The sequence below is a fragment of the Pseudorca crassidens genome, chromosome 7 (genome assembly GCF_039906515.1).
Source record: "Pseudorca crassidens isolate mPseCra1 chromosome 7, mPseCra1.hap1, whole genome shotgun sequence".
In the NCBI taxonomy this organism is placed as follows: Eukaryota; Metazoa; Chordata; class Mammalia; order Artiodactyla; family Delphinidae; genus Pseudorca; species Pseudorca crassidens.
This window is the reverse complement of record NC_090302.1, coordinates 33,550,879-33,576,865: the sequence shown is the minus strand read 5'-3', so window position 1 is coordinate 33,576,865 and position 25,987 is coordinate 33,550,879. Positions and strand designations below refer to the sequence as shown.

Here is a 25,987-nt window from a genome sequence, read left to right as displayed (position 1 = left end):
GGAAGATTAATTATAGGTGTTTGGGGGTCTAGAGGACTGTGTGCAACTGGTATCCAAATACATCCTTCCCCATCATCCTCGCACTAATTTAGCAAGGATGTCCCAGGCACTCTGCATGCCTAAACCTCTTTAATCCCCACAACCCTTTAAGGTACACCCTGTTGTTATCTGTCAGGGATACTGGGGGACTCTGCTCAGATTCCCTTTTTCTGGCTAAAGCACCATCCCCCAACTCCTGGGAATACTGGATACTGAGGGTCCCAGCTATCCCTCTACCATGGGGAGCTGCCTTGCCCAAGGATACACCCCTCCTGGGCCCATCCATGGCCAGTGACTGGCTGGTGAAAATATCCAAAGGTTCAGGGCCCATGCCTGCCTTTGGACAACTCGGAGGGCCATCCCAGCTCCAGAGCTCCTCTAGGATCAGCTGCGTCCTCAGTTGCAAACTTCAGATCAACTTCTTGCTCTGCCCAATCCTGCCACCCTCACTTCCTTACACTATATTTCCTAAGCTCATTCTCCCACAAACCTTCTGCATGTAAGACTCTGTCCCTGAGTCTGTTTACAGGGAGCCCAATCTAAGGTGTTATCCCATTTTATAGATGTGAACCTAGGAAGTCTGTCTCCAGAGACTGTGCTCCTAAGTATTTCATGCTATTGTCTCCTAGGAAGACAAAAGTGGGCACCTCCCCCTCCCAGTCCTTTCCCCGCCTTACCCCCACACCCAGCTCCCCCTCCAGAATTTACACTGTTCTCTCTAGACTCCAGGTCTCTACTCGCTGTGAAAATTAATAAAATTTCACTAAATTGTCCTCGGGAGGCCAGAAGGGGGAGCTCTCACACACAAATCACTCACTCATTATATTCACCCTGTCAATATACATCCCAATAGGAAGAGACATGCTTTGCATCTCTGGCAGGAAGTGACCCTACTTTAATACCACCAGCAGGAGGAAAGAAGATTTCTCCTTGCCTGGCAACAGCTCAGTCAATGAGAGACTGTCACAACTCAGCCAATAAAAAGCCACTATACTTCGAACTCTCAGTTTCCTCCAATGGATTTCTGTTTATAACAGCCCCTCCCAACTTCCCCTTCTCCTCTATAAAAGAGTTTCCTCTCCCTTGCTGAACTGGACTTGTAAGTGGTTTGCCTTAGCTGCATGTCCTGAATTGCGATTCTTTGCTGCTCCTGTATAAACCCATTTTGCTGGTAAAATAACTGGCTGCTTTGTTTTAGTTTAACGTTACCAAATACTGGTTTAAGCAAGAATTCTAGGAAGATTGAATTCCATTGAGAAAAAAGAAAGGGGGTGAGGGTGTGTTGCAATTCCATGAGAATATGGAGTTTTTCAGCTTCTTCCACCCGCCTTGCTCAGGGGTGGCCATTAGCCAGGCGGGCGCAGAGTGTGTCTGAGTAACCTCTGCTCGAGCACACACAGGCAGAGCCGGCATCCATCAGTGTTCAAGGCTGTGCAACTTGTCAGCTGAAATTTATGTCAGCTGTCCTCCCCTGATCATAGAAAACTTCCCTCCTGCTTAGCAAGCTCACAGGCTAACATACCTTGACACACACTGAGGGGGTATTCTGGCCTAAAGCAGAGAGAAATGCATGGGATGTATTATGGACCTCTTCAGATGTTTTCCATACAGGATCTGGGTATATCTTTATCTAAGGATTTTCCTCAATAGTGGGAATATCACTAATGTTTAACTACATTACTTACTTTAAAATGTTTGCTCACTATTTATACTCTCAACATTTAAAAATGTACATTCTTAGGTTTCTGTATGAAAAGGCAACCAAACTTTTGCTGGGCTAATAACTATTTGGTTAGAGATAGCTTGCAAATACTACAATTTCCCTATAAAATTAGTTAGCAAATTACTTATGATATCTTTACAAACACTTCTGAAAATAATTAATAAATATTCTCATAATAAATAATAGCTTTAAAATGATCACACCTAATGGGGAGTTATTGTTCAATGAGGACAGAATTTCTGTTTGCGAAGAGGAAAACATTCCGGAGATGGATGTCTTGATGGTTTCACAACAGTGAGAATATGTTTAATGTCACTGAATTGTATACTTACAAATAGTTAAAATGGTAAATTTTATGTTATGTATATTTGATCGTAATTTTAAAAAAAGGAAAGATGGGGTTCCAAGAGTGAGAACCACTGCCACAGAAGAAGCTTTATAATGTGAGGGATCAAAACAAATGGTTGGAAAGGAAATTTTTTTTTTTTTTTAAAGAGCACTTCTGAGCGTGAAGTATAAGTGCTTACAGTACTCCACAGGCCTGTCTGAATGATGAAGTTACGGGTGACTTGATTTTCTTTTTGGTGCTTGTCTTGTGCTTTTTACATTTTCTATAATGAACGTGTATTATTTTAGTAATCAGAAAAAGAAATATGTGTGTGTGTGTATATACACACACATGAAAAAGAGGGTAGTAAAATACCCTCCCTCTCCCCAGTCAGGGAAGAAGTGAGTCAAACGTAAGGTACTGCTTACTGCTTCCAGGATAATCTAGCCAAACTGAGATGTGTAGAACATTCCTCCAGATGGCAGCAGCTGGGCATCAAGGAGGGTCCCCAACTAGAAATGAGGGGCCAGGGTCCTGGCTTCAGCCTTATTATTATTCAGCAGGTCCTCAAGGGCCGCGATCTCCCCACCTGGAAAGTGAGGTGGTGGGGGTGATGGTCTCATTGGTTCATTTCAGCTCTGTTCACCTCTGGCTGATTCTTTTGCCCCCTAATGGAGGAGAGCTTGTATAGGCGCAGGATGACAGTTACACGTGAGGGTCTAAGTTAGAACACCTGTGTCCAAATCCCAGCTCTTCTCTCAAGAGCTCTGTGACCTTGGGTAAACTATTTAACCTCTCAGTTTCCTTGCCTGCAAAATGGTGATAATAACAGTCTCCACTGTGTGGGGTTATATTAGTTTAGCAGGGCTGCCGTAATGAAATACCACAGACTGGGTGACTTAAAAAGACATTTCTTGTCTCACAGTTCCAGGAGCTAGAGGTCCAAGATCCAGGTGTCAGCAGGGTTGGTTCCTTCTGGGGGCTGTGAGGGAGAATCTGTTCCCCAGCTATTGGTAGTTTGCTGGCAATCGTCAGCATTCCTTGGCTTATAGAGGCGTTGTTCCATCTCTGCCTTCGCCTTTGCGTGGGGTTCTCCCTGTGTGCATGCCTGTCTCCAAATTTCCCCTTTTTATACGGACACTAGTTGTATTGGATTATCCTACTCCAGTATGGCCGCATCTTGACTAATTACATCTATAATGACCCTATTTCCAAATAAGGTCACATTCTGAGATACTTTGCATTAGGAGTTCAACATATGGATTCTGGGGGGGACACAATTCAACTCACAACAGGGGTTATTATGAGAACTAAATGAGATAATACATCGTAAATGTATTAAATGCCTAGCATTTAATACATTAAATACCTAGCAGAGTACCCACCATATAGTGAGCACTCAACACTGTTAGCTATTCCTATTACCATGACATTTGTCATTGCAGTAATGTTACTACAACTACCATGTCATTGAGCCCTCGCTTTGTCTGTTTCTCTCAGGGACCCGGACACAATCTGAACATAGAGCTCTGCTGAAGCTCTCATAAGATGATATACTCCCCCACACTGCTTCTCATAAGGAAACAGCTATTTTTTCCCTGACTTGAGGAAATCACACTTGCAAGCTTTGGAAGGCTAGGCAACAATTCAAACAAATTGCTAAACCACATTATTTTGATCTTTCAAATTTATCTAACAGCAGAAGGAGTAGGTTTCTTCCCCGTGCTGTACATTATCTGCAGTCACTTGTAATTGTGTTTAAATAAACGGGGTGAGAGCGGCCAAGCAGCACCCAAGAACACAGGATTTGGAGACACTTGCATTTAGAATCAGAAGACCTAGGATGTAGATCTGAACAAGGCTCACCAGCTATGCACCGTGGGATCCAAGCATAGCTTTACCTTGCTGAGCTACAATTTCCTAATTCATTCAGTCAACAAACATGTGTTTCATAGACTAAGAGCCAGTATGATATAAGGCACCAGGGGTACAAAGAGGATTACAGGCCCCAGTCCCAGGCAAGGGGCTCAAAGGCTCACTGTCCAGTGGGAAAGGGCAGATGGACACACATATAACCCAGTGCAGAGAGGGGACCATAATATCCTCCACTATTAACATGAGGAGAGTGGTTCCTGCTCTCCCCCACCTGCATCTCCTATGGTTGTTTGGACAGTTTTACTCCTCCGGCCTGGCCCAGGCCTGGCAGATAGGGGGTGCTGGGAATGCTAGCTGAATTAATAGACCTGACACCTAAATGGTTAAGAACATGGGCTTGTGAGCTGTGACAGGGCGAGAGAGAGGCATGGACATATATACACTAACAAACGTAAGGTAGATAGCTAGTGGGAAGCAGCCGCATGGCACAGGGATATTGGCTCGGTGCTTTGTGACCGCCTGGAGGGGTGGGATAGGGAGGGTGGGAGGGAGGGAGACGCAAGAGGGATGAGATATGGGAACGTATGTATATGTATAACTGATTCACTTTGTTATAAAGCAGAAACTAACACACCATTGTAAAGCAATTATACCCCAATAAAGATGTTAAAAAAAAAAAAAAAGAACATGGGCTTTTGAGTCAGCCAGATTGGGCAGCTTTGAATAAACTCTGTCACTGGCTACCTATAGATGCTGGGTAAATCATTTACCTGCTCAGCCTGTTTATGTTTGGTTTTTTTTTTTAATAATGATATGGTCGCTGATTATCTAAATCATCAACTCATTTACAAATATTTATTAGGCACCTACTATATCCCAGGCACTCAGTTCTAAGTCAGAGATACGGCAGAAAACAAAACAGACAGTGCATATGTAAAACAGGGCACACGTCAAGCGGGGTAACTATTGTGAAGAAGAACGAAAGGGGTGAGACTGCAATTTTAAACAGGGTGCCAGGGAGGCCACTGCGAAAGTGACATGTGGACAAAGATATGACATTGGTTAAAGAGCCAGATGCAGCTCATTGGGAGGAGCGCTCCTGGCACTCAAAATTACACATCCCCTGCTGGGTGGCTGTTCTGAGCATCACATTCAAGAACGTGTACAGTGCTCAGGATGCTGCCTGGGATACAGTAGGAGCTCGCATGATGTTAATGAATGTATTGCATTGAGGAACGAAGGAGATAGAGACCATAAGTGTACCCTGAGCACGGGGCAGTCACATCGAGGATTATTATTATAGTTGTTGTTTATTACTAGCAATTAATTACCTCTAGGAAATGCTCCTGACAGTCTGAAGTCACAGAGGGCCCATGAGCAACTCCCTCTCCCTCTCAGGCTCTGGGACTTGAGCCCTAGAGAGATGGTGATGGGAGAGACTGGGGAGGGGGTAAAGGATGGGTTTCTCATCTCATCCCAGCAAGAGCCCCCCATCCCTACCCCAACACACACACACACATGTCGGGGAGATTTCCACAACCTGTGTGAAACAGTAACACCAGCTTCAATTATCAGAGCAATAACCTGGGCATTGCTATCAGCTGATTCGAGAACTATAGACCCTGTTAATACTTCTGCTGTCAGTTCTGATAATTCATTGGGTAGAAAAAGTCTTTTTAGTTTATAGAATCCTGGAAGGCAGCAGAGTAGGAGAGTGTGACTGAATTTCTCAATCATGTGCAGATTCAACCCCACAAAGTTAACTCAAGGTTACCAGTGTTTACTGAGCATCTTCCAGGTGTAAAGCAGTAGATGAAGTACTGTGGGAACCAGAGGGGTGAAAAACTGTGGTCGCTACAAATCTGGGAGCTGCTAATTCATTGGAGGATATGAATATGGCTCTCCCACAGGCTGACTGCAAGAGGCAGGGGTAGGAGCAGAGTGCAATGGCATATAAGGGACATGAGTCTGGAACCCTCTACCTGGTGTGGGGGAGGTGATGGGGGGATTGGTGCTAAACTTAACACAGAGATAACAATTAGCTTACAGTAAAAATTCCCTCTTGAAAATGTTTAAATTTTCTATAAAGACACATAGGTGTCTTAGATTGGGTCCCCTAGAAGTACAGCCTAGGACAGGGAATCGTGTGCAAGCGATTGATTAAAGACATGTTCTCAGGAGAAAACTGTAAAGGAGAGAGGAAAAGGGAAGAGGCCAAGCTCCGATGTGTTTTCAGGCGAGGCAAGTCTCAGCCTAATCGTCCAGGGAGCCCTGGAGGCGAATCGCGCTGGTGTCATACCACCACACCAGCCAGTCATCGCTGCAGGCTGCTGGGGGGTGGGGTGTGAATCCCAGGCACCTCCAGGCCTGAAGGCTCCAATCGCCCAAGGTGTGGGATATTAGCAGGGGTACCTGCACAGCTGGGGGATGGGCAAACCTCACCAAACCCCTAAAAGGGATCCCAGAAGGTCTGGCTGGGCACCAACAGCATCTGCTCCGTTACTTTTTGTGTATGATGCTGAGTGATAATTCTTAGGGCCATGGGACTTTGAGTGGCATGGAGCTAGACTAAAGGGAGGAACAGAGGGAAGTCTGTGAGCAGATGCCTTCCACATTTAAGGTGACTATCAAATCCTCAGAGTGAATGTCAGCAGCAGGTAGAGAACTCGATAGTGTTCCTGCAAACTTAATACAAGTTCATAGATTCGTTTATTGTTGAGAGAATTAAATGAGATAATGTATGTGAAACAGACTGGCACTTAGGAGGTAGAGAATGATTGTTGGACTTGATTACGAACATTCCTTGATTAAGACCCACATAAACTGTGCTTTGAAAAATCACTATTGTAATAGCAGTGGTAGTAATAATAATAATAGTAATGATGATGATGCAGTTATAGGGTGCTAAACACAGTCGTTAATTCTCATATCAACCCTATGAAGTAGATTGTATTTCCCTGCATAGATGAGGAACCTGAGGCACAGAAAGGTAAACTATTTCCTTGAGGTCACACAGGGAAAGTGCTGGACTGGACTGTGGCCTCCTTTTGCCTGACTTTTCAAATCTGCATTTCCTATTACAGTTTTCACTGGCCATGCCCTAGGAAATGTGCATTTTATCTGAGTTTGCGGATGGGCTGCTTAGCCAGGGAATAAAGGGTGAGAGATTAGGTTTCCAAACCAGCTCCTATGTTAACTTTGTGTATAATGCAATTCCAGTGGAACTCCCTGGGTCTGGGATGGGGTGGAGACAAGTGGGGTGCAGAGGAAGTTCTGGAAGGGTTTGCTGTTGATCTTGGGTAACAGCCAAGAAAGGCTCATGGAAGAGGGTCTCTTAGAACATAAAACCCTGAGTAGCGTTGGGAGCTAGCACGAGGTCACTGGGACAAGCCCCATTTTCTAGGACATGCAGTTGGCACATCACACTCGTACCACGGCAGAGCTTCTGACAAGCGCTCTAGTGATTGCGTCAAGGATAAAATCGAAACAGGTGGAATCATGAGAGTCCAGGGGATGGAGTCATGACTGGTTGAATGACCAGCCCCCAAAGGGGTCAAATCCTAAATTGGTAGGGTTTTCTCTACCTCTGGATGGAGCTCCTAGAGCTCTGTTTCTTGTCTCACTCAAATTCAACCTAAAAAAAAAATCTATAGGCTAAATGATGATATCAAATATAAGGCACGAATGGGTGGCTGGTGGGAAACTTCTGTATTGGAGAATAAAACCAGGACCCCAAAAGATCAGAGAGGCAGGAGAGATGGGCCGACTTGAACAAGATGATGTTTAACTCACTCGTGTGTGTGTGTGTGTGTGTGTGTGTGTGTGTGCATGTGCGTGTGAGTAGTGTAGCTTCCTATTTGATAAAAAATCAACTGCACAACTTCAGGGTCACAGTAGGGCCAGGCAACAGTGGTTGTGAAATAAATGGGGCTTCAGCCAACACACGATCTCCCTGGGATGAGGAGCTGGTTGGCTTCCTCTAACCACCTGGTTCCAAGAACTTAGTGTCTGCAATCCCAACCAAACTGAGCTTACTCTAGGATGTCCTCTTTTCAGGTAAAATGTTAGCGGGGGAGGGGGGGCAGTATTTGAGTCTTAGCATAGTTTTTTAAAAATCTTGCATAAAAACTTGAAGTTTAAGGGACACGCTGGCAAAGGCTGGATTCCCGCTCTTCAGCAACAAACACAAATAGATCAATAAACTCTGAAAACTGCCACCTGCTTGTCTTCATCACCTTCTTGGTGAGATCAATTAGCGATAACAGCTTTCAGAGGTGACTGCCTGAACCTAAGGCTGCAGGCCTCTCCTGACAGATGTTAAATTGAGATGTCCAGACTCACAGCTGGTTGAGAGAGGCTGGGCAGAGGATGAAGATAGGGTCTATTATTTGGAGGAACTCATGGGTCATCCTCTTTGCAGCTGTGACTGCTTCTATATGAGGTCCACCCATAGGGAGTGAGGAGGTGATCACAGGAAATAGTTTAGCAAGAATGGGCCCTCTTCTCACAATCAAAGATATTACCAGAAGCCGTTTCAATTTCTCTATGGCCAGGTGCTCTTGGAAGCCTCACAGCCCCCAGCCAAACCTGGGGTGCATACTCTCAGTGACTTCCCAGAGAAACTATTACACACATTACACCTTCACAATAGGGTATAATGAGATTCTATTAATTTAGCCTCTGTCATAGGTACCACAAAGTAAATACGGTGTCGTTTAAAAAGACAAGCCAGAAGAAACATTTACTAAAGGGGGAATACTGCTGGTTAGAGCCATTGTATCTTGGTCTGACATACTCAAAGGATGTGTCCATTTTGAGATCTGGTACATCACCTTTTTTAAAAGAGACTTGAAACTGGGAAGAATTAAAAAATGATCACCCAAAGAAAGTTTAAGCTTTGATTTTTTCACCTGGAAACTTAGCACATGTTCTGAAGCCAGCTTTGAAGGGTTATGGATATAAGCTTGTGTTGAATTTAGTGCCTCTTTGGTAGAAAAGCCTACTTGGAGGAGTCTATTAAGCCACAGTACATGGCCCTGAGTGCTGGGGAGGGGGGAGCCTGGCACTGTACCCTTGCTCCCCAGCACATGGCACAGGGAGAACCTATAGCACAGGCACCTTGCAGTTACCCACACATGGAATTTTGCTCACTGAACTGTGAAAATCGAGGACAGCTCCTTGGTCTTTACTCCCATAAGCAGAATGAAGCTCTCCCTCCAAGGGTGTTGGGTTGACCTTGAACAGTGCCCAGCAATTGTTCATTTACTGTCTCTCCCTGACTGGGCAGGGAGCCCTTGAGGGACAGACCATGTTATTCCTCTCTATGCTCCCAGCACAGGGTCTGCTAAGGAGCGAATGAATGGAGGAACAAATACATCTCTGACAGGTTTAAAATCAAAAAGTGTGTGTGTGTGTGTGTGTGTGTGTGTGTGTGTGTGTGTGTGAGTGTGTGTGCATGCACGTGAACATCCAACAGAGCTCCAAGCAATTCTCAAGGCTGTTACTTGAGACTCACCGGGACTGCTTGTTAATAATGGATATGTTCTGGTGCTACCTCAAAGCCACTGGATCAGAAGTTCTGAGGCAGGGCTAGGAAATCTGAATTTTTAACGAAGCTCCCTGGGAGATTCTCATATACATAGAAGTTTAGGAATCCTTGCTCTAGATGAACGCTGCTGAGCTGGGATTCTCAGAATGCTCTGGGCTTTGGAGACCTAACAGCCAATTCGAGCCTGAGTTTCTGTCACATGTTTGGCAGAAGAAGGGTTTCCAGGTGAGAAAGCATTCTGAAATCTGCAGACCAGAGAGAGGTAATGACAGGGCCAGAACTCAGGGAATCAGAGGTGGCAGGACCCCTAGGCCATCAGTGTGTAGGTGGGGACACAGATCTCATTCTCCAGTGTTCTCTGAGGAGGGTAGCTGGGAGGAGAGCTCCTTAGAAAATAAAAGAATGCTGGGCTCCAAGCTAAGCCAGATTCCTGATCTGGGATGCCTGGAAGAAATGTCTTCTTCAACACGCCAACCGGCAGCCACAGGCCCAGCTCCTAGGCGAGAGTGCATACTGAATCAATTGAAATTGAGTCATGGATATAATTAATTTAATGCGTTTAAACGATTTTCCATATAGTAAACATGCTGAATGAGGGTGACCCAGAATAAAGTGTCTGCCTGAGAGTGGAAAAATGGATACCGTGTGTGCTGTATAATGAAAACCCTTCAGCAAATAGAAAATGCTTCAATTTATTTCTACCTCCTGTTCCTTTCCTAACTCTTTATTTATGGCTAAACTTGGCCTTCCGTGGTCTCCTTGGATCACAGGGACACTTTTTATTTTGTCAGAAGATGGCCTTTTTTCTCTGATCAGAAGACAATTTTAAGGAAACCTGTCTACAGCCCAGTGACAAGCACATATTAATATGTGACAAAGGGGATAAGGAGGAAGGGAAAAAAACCCTGAAGAAATGTTTCACTATTACAATCTCTTTCTCAACTAACGGAGGACTTGTACAAGGAGGAGGGAGAGGGCATGGAGTACGGTTGGGGCAGGCCCATCGGAACCACCGTCCTGCCTGAATCAAACCTTCTTTCCGTGTGACTTTGAAACTCTCCCTCTGTACCTCAGATACTCATCCACAACCCAAAGGGGCTAAATCTGAGGATCTCTAAGATCGCTTTCAGTTCTGATATTTGCTGAATTATGAGTCACAAACCAGAGCCGGCAAAAATATGTGTCAAGGAATTTCCCATTAAAAAGAAACTCATCTTCAAGCTGGGTAAAGCATTTCAGGCAGCCTCGTCGAATTGCTCATCAAGTAGGGGTTACGTATTATTTGACAGCACTTAGGAGTAGTTATAAATGATTTCCACCTGAGGTACATCAGGCATCTAGACAATATGCCGAGTTCTGGGATTATGAGAGGCTTCCTAGATTCTGTAGCTCTCTATCCGGCCATTTCAACTTGGGATACTATGAATTCATTCTATAAAATAAGAAACAAAGTGTGACAATGACCTGAAAAAGTGTATCCACACTTTGAGACAGCTTTATCACAATGCGACTGGTGGGACCTCTGGCGAATCCCACCCCTCTCTAAGGATCAGTCTCTGAATTTGTAACATGGACAGAAAGGACTTCCGAGGTATTTGGTGCTCTGTGGAGCCTTTCTAAGGGAGGGGTAGCAGGGGCTGTGGGGCGGGACATGGAGGGGGCTGATCAGGCAGGGCTTTGGGCTCTTCTTCCATTCACTGGAGAATCTCCTTAATTTATCTTATACACCAGGCACTAGGTAAAATTTTATAACAAAAGGTTCTGAGGATAAAAAAAGAATTTTTGAAACCACTGGGCTAAGGAAAGTTGTTAAAGCTTCTAGTCTGAGTCTAGTCTAGACATGTCTTTTGCTGATGACTAATTAGAGCCTTTACTTCTAAACTGTGGAGCAGATGCCCAGGTCTCAGGTCAAGAGAGGCTCTATTCAGGAATGTAGAAATATCCTTCTTATAGCAAACCTCAATGCTCCCCAACGCCCAGAGCAGTGGTTCTCAAACTCTAGTGTGCATTAGAATCACCTGGAGGGTCTGTTAAACCACAGATGGCTGGGCCCCAACCCTGGAGATACTGATCCAGTGAGTCTGGGGTTAGGCTCAGGAATTTGCATTTCTAACCAGCTCCCAGGAGATGCTGGTACTACTGGTCAAGGCGCACTTGGAGAATCTCATTGGCCTTTAAGATAAAAGCCAGCCTCCTTAGCTTTTCCCTACAGAACTGGGCCCCAACTTACCTTCCCAGTCTCATCATCCTCCCGTCCAATATTTCCGACAAAGTAACCGTACCTGCTGCACGCGTGCATCTTTCCCGTGCTCACCATGCCCCATCTGGCTGGACCGCCAGCCCCTCTCTGCATGTCTAAGGCACAGCTCAAATGCTGCCACTTCCAAAAAGCCTTCCATGACTATTTCATCAAAGGTCACAGAAATCCCTCTGGGCTCACACAGTGTCTCCTATGGTGCTGAGCACTTTTAACCTCTTCCTGTCATTTGAGTCCAGGTCTCAACCCTGCATCTGGACCACAGGCTCCAGGACAAGGAGCCCATTTTACTACCTTGGCGTCCACACCACAGTCTACACTCAGCACCTGCACAAGCCCTGGCCTGTCAGACCAACAAAGCAAGCCTGAGCGTACGCACAAAAGAACACGAACATGTAAGAAATACACAAATCATCTCATCTTATTTACTCCCAAGAGAGACTGATTCTCTAAATGACTCTTCAAATTAGAACAAAGGACAGCACTTTAGAGTCCATTTCAACCTATCTTTAAGCAAATTTTCCTTATTTTCTGGGAGCAGAGTCAGTGACAAATACATCATCATGAGACATGAATAACTACCATTTATGGCCATTACCAGAAGGTAGTGTGATGCAGCAATTAAGAGCTAGACCCAGGTTCAAATCCCAGCTCTACCTCTGATTAGCTGTGGTACTTAAATGCTCTGAGCTTCAGGCTCCTCACATTTATGGGATGATAATAGCACCTACTTCCTACAGATGGCATACGGATGCAGTGAGACCATTATTAACTACAACCACCACTAGCATTTACTGAGTGCTTACCCGGGCCTAGCATTAGGCATACATCATCGAGCTAATCTACATAAAGTGTACCCACGTTTTGAGACAGCTTTGCCACAATGCTACTGGTGGGACCCCTGGCAAATCTCATCCCGCTCTAAGGCTCAGTCTGTGAATTTGCACCATGGACAAAAAGGACTTCTGGGGTATTTGGTGCTCTGTGGAGCCTTTTTTGAGGAGGGGTCTCAGGGGCTGTGGAGAGGGACATGGAGGGGGCTTAGCACATATCTAGCACATAATGAGCATTCAAGAAATAACAGTGATTCTTATCACGGCTAATTTTCCTGATTTCCGCGCAAGACAGATATTATTATCCCCATTTCCCAGCTGAGAATCTTGAAGCTCAGAGCAAGTAGCTTGCTCAACAAACACTAGCAGTTTTTAATTTGTAACAGCTAATCTTTATGACTACTTTGCCAGGTAGGTATTATTCCCATTTTGGGGATGAAAACTCCGTGGTCTGAAGATGGAAACTTGAAAGTGAAGGCTCAGGATTTGAACCTGACTTTGGGTCTAGAGCTTCTGCTGGCCCACCCCACCCCTCCACCTGGTGGATTCCACCTGCTCTGTGTGCGGTCAACTCACTATGGCCTTTCTAATCCATGAGTTATAGAGAAGCAGTTTCTCAACATGTCAGAGAGCGTTACCGCATGTGCCCGTTTCAGCAGCCCTGCAATCGTAAAGCCCACAGGAAGTTATTTCAACAATTGAGGAAATGGACTGTATATCAGAGGGCCTGTGACACAGCCCCTCTTGCCTTGTATGTCTCTAAGGGGCACTAAGGAAAGCAGAGCCCGGGGGCCTGGGACTGACCGTGACCCCGAAGAAGTTGGTCTCGTTCATGGCGTTGAGGATGATCCTGCCCAGTGTGTGGTCCGTGTAGTTGAAGTCCTGGATCCGCTGGTGCCGGCTGCTGGCGTGCAGCGTCTCCATGGCCCTCTGCAGCGTCTTGGCGATGACCCAGATGCCATCGTAGGCGTACCCATGGAACTTGCTGGGCCCCACGCCTGACCGCTTGTTGTTGTACTCTCTCTCATACTGCTGTGGCGTCTGGAAAACAAGGAGACCAGGGGACACCAGGTTATAGCCAGCAGGGACATCAGGCACACAGTGCTGAAAGCTGACACTCCCCAAAGCTTACTGTGAGCCAGGCACGGTGCTAGGCTCTTAAATGTGCATTATCTCATCTAATCCCCACAACAACCCTGTACGGTGGTACTATTCTTATCTCCATTTACTTACAGATGAGAAAATTGACTCAGGAAAGTCAACTTGCCTAGGCCCAAGTGAGTGGCGGGGCTGGCATCTGAACCCTGGCTGTCTGCCAAGACTAGGCTGAAAGAAAAATGCACTCTAACCAGGCCTCCCCCTGACATTTGCAGGGCCTAGACCTAGAGCATCAGTGAAGGCCCATATACCATGTGTCTAAATATTAAGTTACAGGCAAGCAAACCAATTGTTCAGTAAAATATTTTCTATCTTTCCATCATAACGGGTTAAAGGAAGGTAAATATACCTTCCATAGGATCTGGAAGGCCAAGTTTGAATTCAGAAGTCTGGGGCCCCTCAGAGCTTCAGTCCGGACACAGCAGCACAGGGGGGCTGACCTTGCTCTGTGGTCCACCCACCCTCTTCTCTTCCCACCTGGCTCCACCCCACAGGCCAGCCAAGCTCAGTCCACACTTCCTCCCCCTTCCAGCATCAGTAGCCCCTTGACCACCCCAGAAGCTCAGTCCTCCCTAAAGAGGCTCTTTGGACCCTCTTTCTGGTTCCAGGCATTTGGGCATGGAATTCAGGGCATGGCCTTAGGAGGGGGAAAGTGGTACAGGCTCCAGGTGGGCAGGGCCCCATGGCCTTGTGAATTCTGAACCCCATGGGGTCTGAGTGAGGTCCGCTTAGAGAATGGGGCCCAGGGCAGGTCCTAGTTGCCCAGGTGTAAGGTCTGTTCTGACCTCTGCATTGTACGCTTCCCTTTCATCTTCCATAATATAGTAGGGTCTGTGAATAACTCAGCATTTTAAAAAAAGTATTTTTTTCTCCCATTGAGCTGACTTTCATAAAAGAATGTCATTGGTAATATTAACATTCTGATTGAGGCCACAAAGTAATGAAACTGCCTTTTTACTCTAGCCCCTGCGGCTTATAGATCCAAATGAATGCCGCTCCAAGGGAACCCATTACCCTCAGCCCTTCTGTGGGCTTTTTCTCAAATCACTTCTAAACTTCCCTGCCAGAAATGTCATCAGAGCCCACAGCTTAGTCTTTGGAAGAACCCTCCTTGGGCACAAATCACACATAGAAACCATCAACTCACTGTCAGTTTATATCAGAAAAGGCCCTTAGTGATGGTCACACACGCCCCCTCAACCTGCAGCTGGAGACACAGAGAGGTCTAGAGATTTGGCCAAGGTCACACAGTGTGTGTGTGTGTGTGTGTGTGTGTGTGTGTGTGTGTGTGGCTAGACTGGTCCCATTCTAGCTTTGCTGTTTCTCTCATGTTTGACTTTTGAAGTCATAACTGCCTTCCACCCCAGGTTGATTGGGGCCAGGTCTAGTGCCCAGGGAGGGTGGTGAACTTGAGCCGTCGAAGGCTGGGTTGTTCCGTGGCTGGAGCTCGAGTCCCTTGCCCTTGGCTCAAGGTTTAGCAGAGCCTGGGTTCAGCCAAGCCCCTCCAGAGGTGGAACCTGCGGGCGACCAAATCAGGAATCTGCCTGACCAAATGTGATTGGTGTCCCAGCAACAAATCCACTGCCTTTTTTTTTTTAAAAATCATTTGGCTCCTATTGGATGGCTCAGGTTTTATCCATTTATAACTTCCTTTGGAAATGCATCACATCCAGCCATCACTATTCTGTTCATCACTCAAAATACGCGGCAGAAGCTCTTCAATTCCAAGGGTTCTTCAAGGAGACAGCACCGTCTCTAGCCCAGCCCAGCTTCTTGAGCCCCTCCTCACAAAAAACTGCACCCCTCCACCCATCATCCTTCGCCGTCTCACTCCTCATCAGGGAGCATGAAACAGTCCATTATGAAACTCTCTCTTCCCTAAACCTTTTGCGTCCTTGGATCACACCAAGTCTGTTTGCAGCTTGGGGCTGTTGCACTAGATGCTTCCTCTGCCAGAAAGCTTCTTCCCCAGCTCTCACGTGATATTCTCGGCACACAAATTTTAACAGGTGTCATTCCCCCCACACACCCCGCCCCAGGCATTCTCTATCCACGGGTTTTATCTTTTTTATTGCACTTTTCACTTCCTGCAATTTACCTACCCACAGAATTAAGCTCCACGGGGTCAGGGATGTTATCTGTTTTGACCACAGAACCCAAAACAATACCTGCAGAGACCCTTTCTAAGAATCAGTTACTCCATCTGAAAAGCAAGGAGGTTGGACTAGGTGACCTAGAAGTTTCCTCCTAGCTATCGAGGCAGGAGCCTGGCACAGTGGTAAGAACACAAGATTTGGAAGCAGGCCGACCTGTCCTCTAGCCCCAGCTCTGTGGTTTACTAATTGTGACCTGAGGCGGGATCCTATCTCCTCCAGGTCTCTGCATCCTCCCTTGCTGGGTGGCCATGAGGGTTCCATGAGATGAAGTGTGCAGAGCGTCAGTCCTGTGTCCAGGACATGGTAGGTGCTCCACAAATGACAGCCACTACTATTAATAGTACAGGTGGTTGTTCACCTGGCCACCTGGCACAGCTGCTCACCCAGGACACCCTGAAGGCCCAACACTATGCCTGTGCTGATCGGGGTTAACAGCCCTCCAGTGCATGGATGTCCTACCTTTAGTTCCTTAGCTAATTTCCAATTATTGGACATTTAGTCTTTTTCTAATTGTTCCAAACTACAGAACTGCAAAAAAGCATCCTTGTATCTAAATTTTCTGAACACACACTGGTAATTATTTTTTCAGAAGAAATTCCCAGCTGTGTAATTGCAGAGGCAAAAGGTACAAAAACCTTAAACGCTATTCACACATATAAAGGGCCAACTTATCCTCCCCAAATATAAAAAGCTAGAATTCCACTCTGTATGAAAGTACCCATTTCCTTGCATCCTGGACCACAATAGGTATTTCAATTTTTAAAATCATTGTCAGTTTCTTAGGGTAAGGAAAAAAAGTACATCTCATTTTAATTTGCATTTCTCTGATTACTGATGAAGAGGGAGCTCCTTTCACATATTGATGGGCAACTTTCACTTCCAAGGTGGGTTTCCTCTTCTTGTTATGGTGAGAGTCACAACTTTTAAGGATGCTTTGTTTCAATGCATCCTTGTTATTTTTCCATCTTTCACTATTTGGCTATATTTTTCTTTATTTTAAAAGGCAATTTAGGTCTATTTCAGGCTATTAAGTCAGCTATCGGCTATTTTTTTTGCAGTACGGGGGCCTCTCACTGTTGTGGCCTCTCCCGCTGCGGAGCACAGGCTCCGGACGCGCAGGCTCAGTGGCCATGGCTCACGGGCCCAGCCACTCCGCGGCATGTGGGATCTTCCCGGACCGGGGCACGAACCCGTGTCCCCTGCATCGGCAGGCGGACTCTCAACCACTGTGCCACCAGGGAAGCCCTGGCTATTTTAAAAGTATTAAAAATTTACTTGAATGTCTATTTATCTAATTAATTGTTTAAGCATAAAAGGAATGAGGCTCCTTTGACCTCTTCTCTCCCAGATTTTGCTGCTATGAGTCTTGCTCTGATGCAGGCAAAGGCATCCAAGGGCTGCTGGTAGTGTCTCTTTGAGTCCTGTTTGTTCAACCTGATGGTTACATTCAGATGACATTTCCAGACTTCTTCCCTATCCAGGATATGCCACTGGGGCATCCTTAAAGGTTTCTGTGACCCTCTTAAAGTTGGAGGGGGGAGTCAGACCTGAGGGGAACAGACACAGTGTGGTCTCATCAGGAGGTAAATGAGTGTGGTTTTTTAACTTCTTTGATATAGTTTATTGGTGATGTTTTTTGTGTGTAGACAGTAGAGGGGATCAAGATCAGACTGTTTATTCAATTTGACATTGGGACCAACACAAGCCCCTATATATTTTTTAATATGTACCACTTGTAAATCCCTATCTTTTCTATCTCATAAGACTGTTCTTCATCCAGGGGAAAGGGGGGTGGAGGACCCTGGCAATGTGGCTGTTTACCTCACTTCTGTGGGTAGAGTCCTTGGAGTGGGACACCAGTGTAGCTTAGCTCTGAAAGGTGACCTCATTTTGCAAGCACCACGTTGAAGTCATTGCTACCACACTATATCCCAGATCATTCATCACTGTTCCCAGGTGAAGCCGGCACTGATCTCCCTCAGGCAAAACAATGACAGCAGGAAGAAACACTCTCACAATTGTCTGAGCAAAAGTAATAGCTGTTCTTAAAGCAGGTCTCCAATTATTCAGGGCACAAGAATTTCTTCCACTGTAAAGCAGACACTGAAAACTGATTGATTACTCATTCTCTGAGGTCAAGTTTATCATGAGAAGCTAAAAGTTTCTGAGAAAATAACTTTATATAGAGGGTCCCAATTACTGACATGTTGTGTTCCACATATTTTTGAAAGGCAGTTGTTGGAACTTGGAACATAGTTTCATACAGAAACTATGTTATAAATAGTGGTTAGGTTCCCAGGCTAGCCCACATAAGCTTGCTACCCCACAGTATGACTAAACTTTATGGGTCTGTCATTCCAACAGAACCAAGTCGAGTCCTGCTTTCTAGGAGAGGTGAGGCTCACGGACAGAAAAGAGGAGAAAGGGGAAACATCTCCTTCCACGTCTCCAATTGCCACTCCCCAGACTGGAAAAACTGGCAGAGTCTCTCTCTAGCATCCCTTGTGGGATGCTGGAACCACAGTCTCATTTGGAAGGTACACTAGGGGACAGACTAGTGGTTCTTTTACTCCAGTTTGTAGGTCAGTTTGTAGGTCACCCAGGATGCCAGGGCCCTACATTTTGTTTATTGTGTCTGTGGGATAACTTGGGCATCTGTATTTTTAAAAATCCTTTAAGATTTCAAAATACATAAATTGGTTACCACTGATTAAGTCCCTCTCACAATCTGATTCTTGGGTTTTCTCAATAGCAACTTCCAGGTATTTGTTGAGCCTTTTCTGAGACTCCTCCAGCGCTGGGAAGGTCACTATGTCTTCAGGGAGAGTCTTCCACTTAAGGGATGCCTGATGTCTATGAGACTAGTCTTCTGGATACAGAGTTTACACCTATCTCCCTGTAACTTGCTATGTCTTCCTGTGGAGCCACAATGAACCTATCTGCTCCCTCTTAACCACAACAGCACCTCAAATTGCTGAAGTCAGTGACATGCTTACCCTGTCCCCAATATGCTATTCTTCACCTTTTAAGCAAAAGAGTCTCAGGTCAGACTTTTACTCTGACTATGATGAAATAAATTATGTCAGACAAAAGCTGTCATGAAGAACATTAAGGAAAGCAGCATAAAATACAAAAATAGCTATCCAAAGGTATGAGAAAGCAACCAGGACATCTAGGACTTGAGGAACCAAGATTCTGGAGAGAAGAGAAGTGTTTTGAGAAGAGTCCAACATTCTTTGCTGCTTCCTCTGGAAGCATTTGCTGATTTGTAAGTGGGAAGGTTAGTTGTAGGAATAGAAAACACTGGATCAGAGTTTTCAGCAGTCCCTCAGAGATGGGAAGACAAAAAACTATAGTTCAGGGTTATCAGGGTAGCAAGGCTTATAGGCAAAGGTCTCAGAGGAAGAGGAACTACAGAATACCAGTATGCAGACTGACATTTGCACTTGAAATATTCGGTGATAACTAAGCTGCATAAAGCAAGAGGCTGAGAAGCCAAGCAAAAAGTGGTGGCTAAGGGGTTAAGGAAGTAAGCAGATGTGTTTGGAGTTTCATGGCATTAGGAAGACAAAAATTGGAATCCAGGGCCAATCCAGTAAACACCCCAGGATTTGAGAATGCTGAAGGACAGACAGGAGTAAGGGCAAACCAAAATAGACCAGCCCTTGTGAAAACTAAAACCAAGCTTGGAATCATCTCAATTCTTTATTGGATAAAGTGATCTGCTCCTATTCTAACAGCTTGATTGAAGAGAAATAAATCTTCTCTGGAGAAAGTAATGCCAACTGTACTTCTTTAATTTTTCATAACCAATTTAATGAATTAAACTCACTAGGTATGCCAAGTGATAGGATCAAATTTAAAAAAAAACAAGAAAAAAAGAAGGAAAGAAGGAAGAAAGAAAGGAAGGAAAGAAGAAAATAGGCAATAGAAGCAGACCCACAGGTGATCCATATCTTGAAGTTATTAGACATGGACTTTAACATAGCAGGTTTATATGTTCAAGAAAATAGATAAAAGATATAGAATATCACCAGAAAACTGGAAGCAATGAAAGAAAAAAAGAATAAAATGAAAATCCTAAAAAAATTAAAAAATACAACAACAAATGAAACTAAGAAGTCAACAGATGGATGAAGCAGCATATTAGACACAGCAGAAAGTAGGTTAGTGAACTGGAAGAAAGGTTAGTAGTAAATATTCAGACTGAGGCACAGGGAGGAAAAAAGGATAGAAAACAGGAAATGAACATAAGAGATATATGGAATGTGTTGAAAAGGTATAGCACATGTATAACTGGTGTCCTAAAATGTGAGGAAAGAGAGGATAGGTAGAAGCAATATTTAAGAGATATTTTCCTAGAATTTCCCCAAATACATATCAATCCACTGATGCATGAAGTTCCATAAAGCTTAAACTCCAATCAAGATAAACCCAGGGGCTTCCCTGGTGGCGCAGTGGTTGGGAGTCTGCCTGCTGATGCAGGGGACACGGGTTCGTGCCCCGGTCTGGGAGGATCCCGTGTGCCGTGGAGCGGCTGGGCCCATGAGCCATGGCCGCTGAGCCTGCACGTCCAGAGCCTGTGCTCCGCAACGGGAGAGGCCACAACAGTGAGAGGCCTGTGTACCACAAAAGAAAAAAAAAAAAAAAAGCAGTTAGAGAAAAAAAAAAAAGGATGCATGATCTTCAAAATAGCAACAATAAGGCTGATGGCTGATTTAACAGAAACAATGGACGCCAGAAGACAATGAAATGACATCTGAAAGTGCTAAAAGAAAATAACAAACCATCTAGAATTCTACACCTAGTTAATATATCTCTCAATCTTAAAGATGAAAGAAAATTTTAGACAATCAGAAACTGAGAGAATATGTCTCCAGCAAACCCGCAGTAAAAGCAAGACCAAGAGGAGTTCTTCAGGCAGAAGGACAGTGATCATAAACAGAACAGAAATGAAGGGAGGAATGAAAAGTAATGGGAAGTGTAAATATGTGAGTAGATCTAAAATGGAACATGACATCAGGTTCAAGGCACCCAAGAAAATCTCAGAGAAGAAGAGGGACTTAACACTACCACCCATCAGGTCTTATAAAACTTCAATTATTAAGGCAGTGTGGTATTGGTTAAAGGGTAGGCAAATAGAACAATTGAAGAGAACAGAAAGTCCAGAAACAGATCCACACTACATATACTCATTTAATTTATGATAAAGATGATACTATAGCATGGGGGGGTAAGGAGGATTTTCAATAAATGGTTCTGAATCAATTGGCTATCCATACGGAAAAAATTAATCTTGATCTTACCTTAGATCTTACATAAAATCAATTTCACGTGAATTCTATATCTAAAAGTGAAAGGTAAAACAAACTTCTAAAAGACAAGATAGAAAAATATCTTTATGAGCTTGGGTGGGCAAAGATGCTTAAACAGGACACAAATGATATAAGTAATACATATAACTGTCGAAGAATTCATATCCAGAATACAAAAAGAACTTCTACAAATCAATGAGAAACAGGCAGAGAATCCAAGTGGAAAAAATGGGCAAAAGACTTGAATAGGCAGTTTATAAAAGAGGATATCAAAATGGTCAATAACGATATGAAAAGATCGACAACTTCATTAGTCATCAAGGAAATGTAAATTAAAACAAAAATGAGATACCACTACTCGCCCACTATATTGGCTAAAATTAAAAAGCTAACAATGCCAAATGTTGGTGAGCATGTGAACCAACTGGAACTCTCAATCACTGCCGGTGGGTGTGTAAATTGGTATAACCACTTTGGAAATCTGTTTGGTGGTGGCTACTAAAGCTGAACATATGTATTCCCTATGACTCAGAAATACCACCCCAAGCATGCATCCAATAGTAATGTGCACATATATTCACTGAAATACATCAAATACCTATAAATAAATCAAATAAAATACATGCAAGAGTTCCACACAAAAAATTACAAAACATTTCTGAGAGAAATTGAATGGATGGGAAGACCCTATATTACAAAGACGTCAGTTTTTCCTAAATCAGTCTATAGATTCAGTAAAATCCCAACAACAAACCAGAGCATATTTGTGTGTATAAACTGACTCACTACTCCTTTCTCCTGCCCATAAGGCTACTGCGCTGATGGAGGAAGAGAACTACAATTTGTTGAGCATCTATTGTGTGCTTGGCACTCGGCAAGATATTTTCCTCTGTATTACCTCATTTAATCCTTCTAAATCTGTAAAAGAGATATTATTACTCCAGTATAATGAGAAACAATTTCAGAAAGGCCAAATGACTAGCCCAATGTCACTGCATCACTATTGATTAGGTTCAGTTGAATAAAACAGAAAAAAAATTATCACTGACTTAAATGAGATAGTTTCTTTCTTTCTCACGGAAAAGATGTTCATGGGTAGGTGGTGCAGGGTTGCTATGGCAACTCCACAGTGTAACCAGGGACCCAGGCTCTTATCTTTATGCTCTGCTATCTTAGAATAAAGTTTCCTTCTCAAGGTCACCTCTTGATCCAAAATAGTTGCTATAACTCCAGCCATCCCATCCATATTCCAGCCAACACAAAGGAGAAGGAAAAAGAAAGGCAAGCTCTCCCCTTAAAGGAGATTTTACAAGTCTTGTATAATACCTCTACTTAAATCTCATTGGCTAGACTTAGAATCCTGGCTGTATCTAGCTACATGGAGGCTGGGAAATGTACATTTTCAGATGGGCGGCAACATACCCAGTTAAAAACAAGAGTTATGTTACTGAGGGGGAAGAGGGGCTATGGATGTTGCATGAACAACTATCTGTCTTCCAGAGTCACTCAGTTGGGAAATGGTGGGGCCAAGATTCACATCTAACCAGTGCCAAAAGGCCACCACACGCTTCTTCCCAAGCCCATATTCCTTTGCCGCACCGCCTGTCTCCCAGGGATGTGGTACTTAGGGAAGCAGAAGGGAACAGGAGCTTTGTGGGGAAGGTATGGGCAGAGGCAGCAGCACTGTAAAGCTCGACTACCTGGGGAGCACCTCTCCTTTTCCATGGCACCTTCCCTTCCTCCTCTCTAGAGAGCCCAGAGCTTCCCTAAAATCCCCAGGTTCTTTGTTATGGCGCTCTGATGGCAGTGACAATGAGATGGGTGCAGCTTTTCCCAGGTCATTGCTCTAAGTTGAGGACTCACTAGATTTCTGTTTCCTCTTGTTCTGCTGTGTTGGATAAATAGTTGTGGGTGGTCACAGAAGCTTCTTGCCGGAAAACATTACAAAACTCTTCCAAAGAATGAGCCTGTGTCTTTGATGGAGGGTTGGGGCCCACTTCTGAGATTCCCACTGATTCCACGGTTCTGTGAACTTTTCCATCTGGTGCCTTGGCCCAACTCTGTGTGTCTCAGCAGGAGAATGGTAACGGGAAGAATGTCCTTATTAGAGAGGCTGAGCCATCACTGGAATTTTACACCAGAACTGTAAATGCTCACAGTGGAAACAAACCCAGTGGGACGCTGAAAAGTGAAAGCTGACACTGGAAATCACCAATGTCAACAGAGTCACTTTGGGGAAATAGAGTGGTGATGCGGAAGTTTAACAAGGAGAAAGAGGCTTTAGGGCCAAAGCAAGTATCCAGAGGCTGTTTACGTGAGGTTCTGAAAGACTGAGCTCTGAATGTACTCGGGGAAGCCCAAATGTCTGCACTTGTCCCATCACTGGAAATTCCAATGGGAAGGGACTGATGAACATGCTCGGGAGGGAGACCATGACCTTGTTATTCCTCCTACCAGAAATCTCCTGGGTGCCCATGAGCAAGCTGGGGACAGCTTGGCACCAGAGACAGGCATATGGAAGAGGCAACCACGGAGAATGCATTTCAAGAGGGGCCACTGTTGCACCTGATTATGTGACTTTATCAGGAGTTACCTTTGTCCTGGGGGTTCCAGGGTTTAACATTATAACCATATCACACAGCTTGCTGTAATAACTCAATACCATACTTACAGAGAATTTTACTGTGAAAGGACGCCAGGAGTTATATGGTCCAAATCTCTCATTTTCAGTTGAGGAAACTGAGGCCCAGGGATGGTGACTGTCTAGCTGAGGTGGCAGATTAATTGGTGACAATGCCAGGATTTGTACTAGATCTCCTGATTACCAGACCCATACTGTCCTGTTCTGCCACTTACTAATGGGCCCACTAAGAAATCACAGAAAGGGCTGATTTGGATGTGCTCTGCTCCTAAGCATGTCACATGTCTAGAGGGAGAGCATGGTAGAGGGGAAGGGGCAGTGAGTGGGGACTTAGCAGTCCTGGCTTCCACTCCTGGATCTGTCCCTGACCTGCTGGGTGACTGTATCAGTTTCCTGGGGTGGCCATAACAAATTTCCATAAACTGGGTGGTCTAAAACAACAGAAATTTATTTGCTCCTAGTTCTGGAGGCCAGGAAGACCAAAACTAAGGTGCTGGCAGGGTTGGTTCCCTCTGTAAACTCCAAGGGGAATCTGTTACCGTGCCTTTCTTCTAGCTGCTGGTGGCTGCCAGCAATCCTTGGCGTGCCTTGTCTTGTAGACGCATCACTCCGATCTCTGCCTCCGTCTTCACGTGATCTTCCCCAAGTGGCAAAACTCCCTCTGCCTTTTTCTTATAAGGACACTTGTCATTGGATTTAGGGTTTACCCAGGTAGTCCAGGATAATCTCATCTCAAGATTCTTAAATTAATTACATCCACAAAGACCCTTTTTCCAAATAAGGTCACATTCACAGGTTCTAAGTGTTAGGGTCTGGACATATCTTTTTAGGGGCCACTTTTCAACCCACCACAAGGATCCTGGGTATGCCCTTCCGCTTTCTGCTCCTCAGCTTTCCTATGTGTAAACAGTGAAGATGGCAAGAGTCCACTGACTTCCTTCTATACGTGTTTGCTTGTCTTCATGGATACTGATGGACCCCAGAATACAGGCATCGACCCAGCAGCCTGTGCCATGCTGACACGGTCCCTAGCAGTCACATACCCCGCAAAATCAAATTCAAGAACTATTTCATGACTTTCTACAACTTCCTTTAGCCATACATTCTTGAAGATTGGTTGACGAAGTTGGCTTGTGGTCAGACCACAAATACGAATGCCTTATCAACTCTGGGCCCTACACCCTGGGGAGAGAGCACTCAACAAGAGGAAGTGCAGAGCATGGGCTGAGCATGGGAAGGGGCTTGATGAACACAACCTGTGCAGGGCAAGGACCAGGGGGAGGTGAGTGAGGCCCTCCCTTCAGGGGCAAAATGGAAGAAGGAGCCAAAACCCTCAGTAATCAAGATTAAAAAATCAAAACTAACGCAAAAAAAAAAAAGAATCCACGATGAGCAAAATTTTAAATAAAGACAAGATGTGTTCTTGTAATTATGTGACTCAAATCAGTTCACCCTAATCTTGGTTTGTGGATCTTGTCTTTATTTAAAATTTTGATATTTTGTTCATCATGGATTTTTCCATTGAGGTCTTTGGCACCCCCTTAAATTTTGCCCTTAGTCTTGGCCCTGGAACTGTTAAGTTACAACTGGAGGGATGGGCCCTATAGGGACAAGGGATGGGGACCAGTGGGGAAAATTAGGGAACAAGTAGTGATTCCTGTGCTACTGGAAGGATCTGAGAGTCTGATGAGAGAGGCTGGTCTACATGACCTCTAGGAGAGTCCTCAACCCTCTGAGTCCAAGAGGCAAAGAGTTTCAGATTTCCCCGTGTAACTTCAATTATCTTTTGACCTCGAGATAATATAAGAAATGCTGCCTCTTGTCTCAAAGACTGTGGGACAGGGACTAGGTCGCCTGGAATTTCAGAAGCTGCCCCAAGCTGGGAGTCTGCCTGGCTCTGCTCTGATGGCACTGCTCCATCCTGGGAGGCCCAGGAGTGGGTGGCCCACACTGTGAGATGAAATGAACAGTCCCAGGAATAGCCCCAAGGTGTCCATTCATGGGCACAGTGATATGGGGGTGAGGTCAGCCTCCTCACCAGGCCCAAATTTAAAAATTTAAAATTAAAAAGGAAAGTCAGTGACCTGGGAGATGTTATCAAGTCAAAACATTTA

At 44.8% G+C, this 25,987-nt stretch overlaps 1 protein-coding gene across 2 annotated transcripts in view; it reads right to left on the bottom strand.

Moving 5' to 3' along the window:
- Positions 1–25,987, bottom strand: part of GABBR2 (gamma-aminobutyric acid type B receptor subunit 2) — a 365,637-nt gene that overhangs the window by 132,368 nt on the left and 207,282 nt on the right. For both annotated transcript variants that reach the window (XM_067743842.1, XM_067743844.1), the window contains exon 7: positions 13,408–13,644. In XM_067743842.1, coding sequence (XP_067599943.1) covers positions 13,408–13,644 — 237 coding nt within the window. The remainder of the gene's footprint in view (positions 1–13,407; positions 13,645–25,987) is intronic.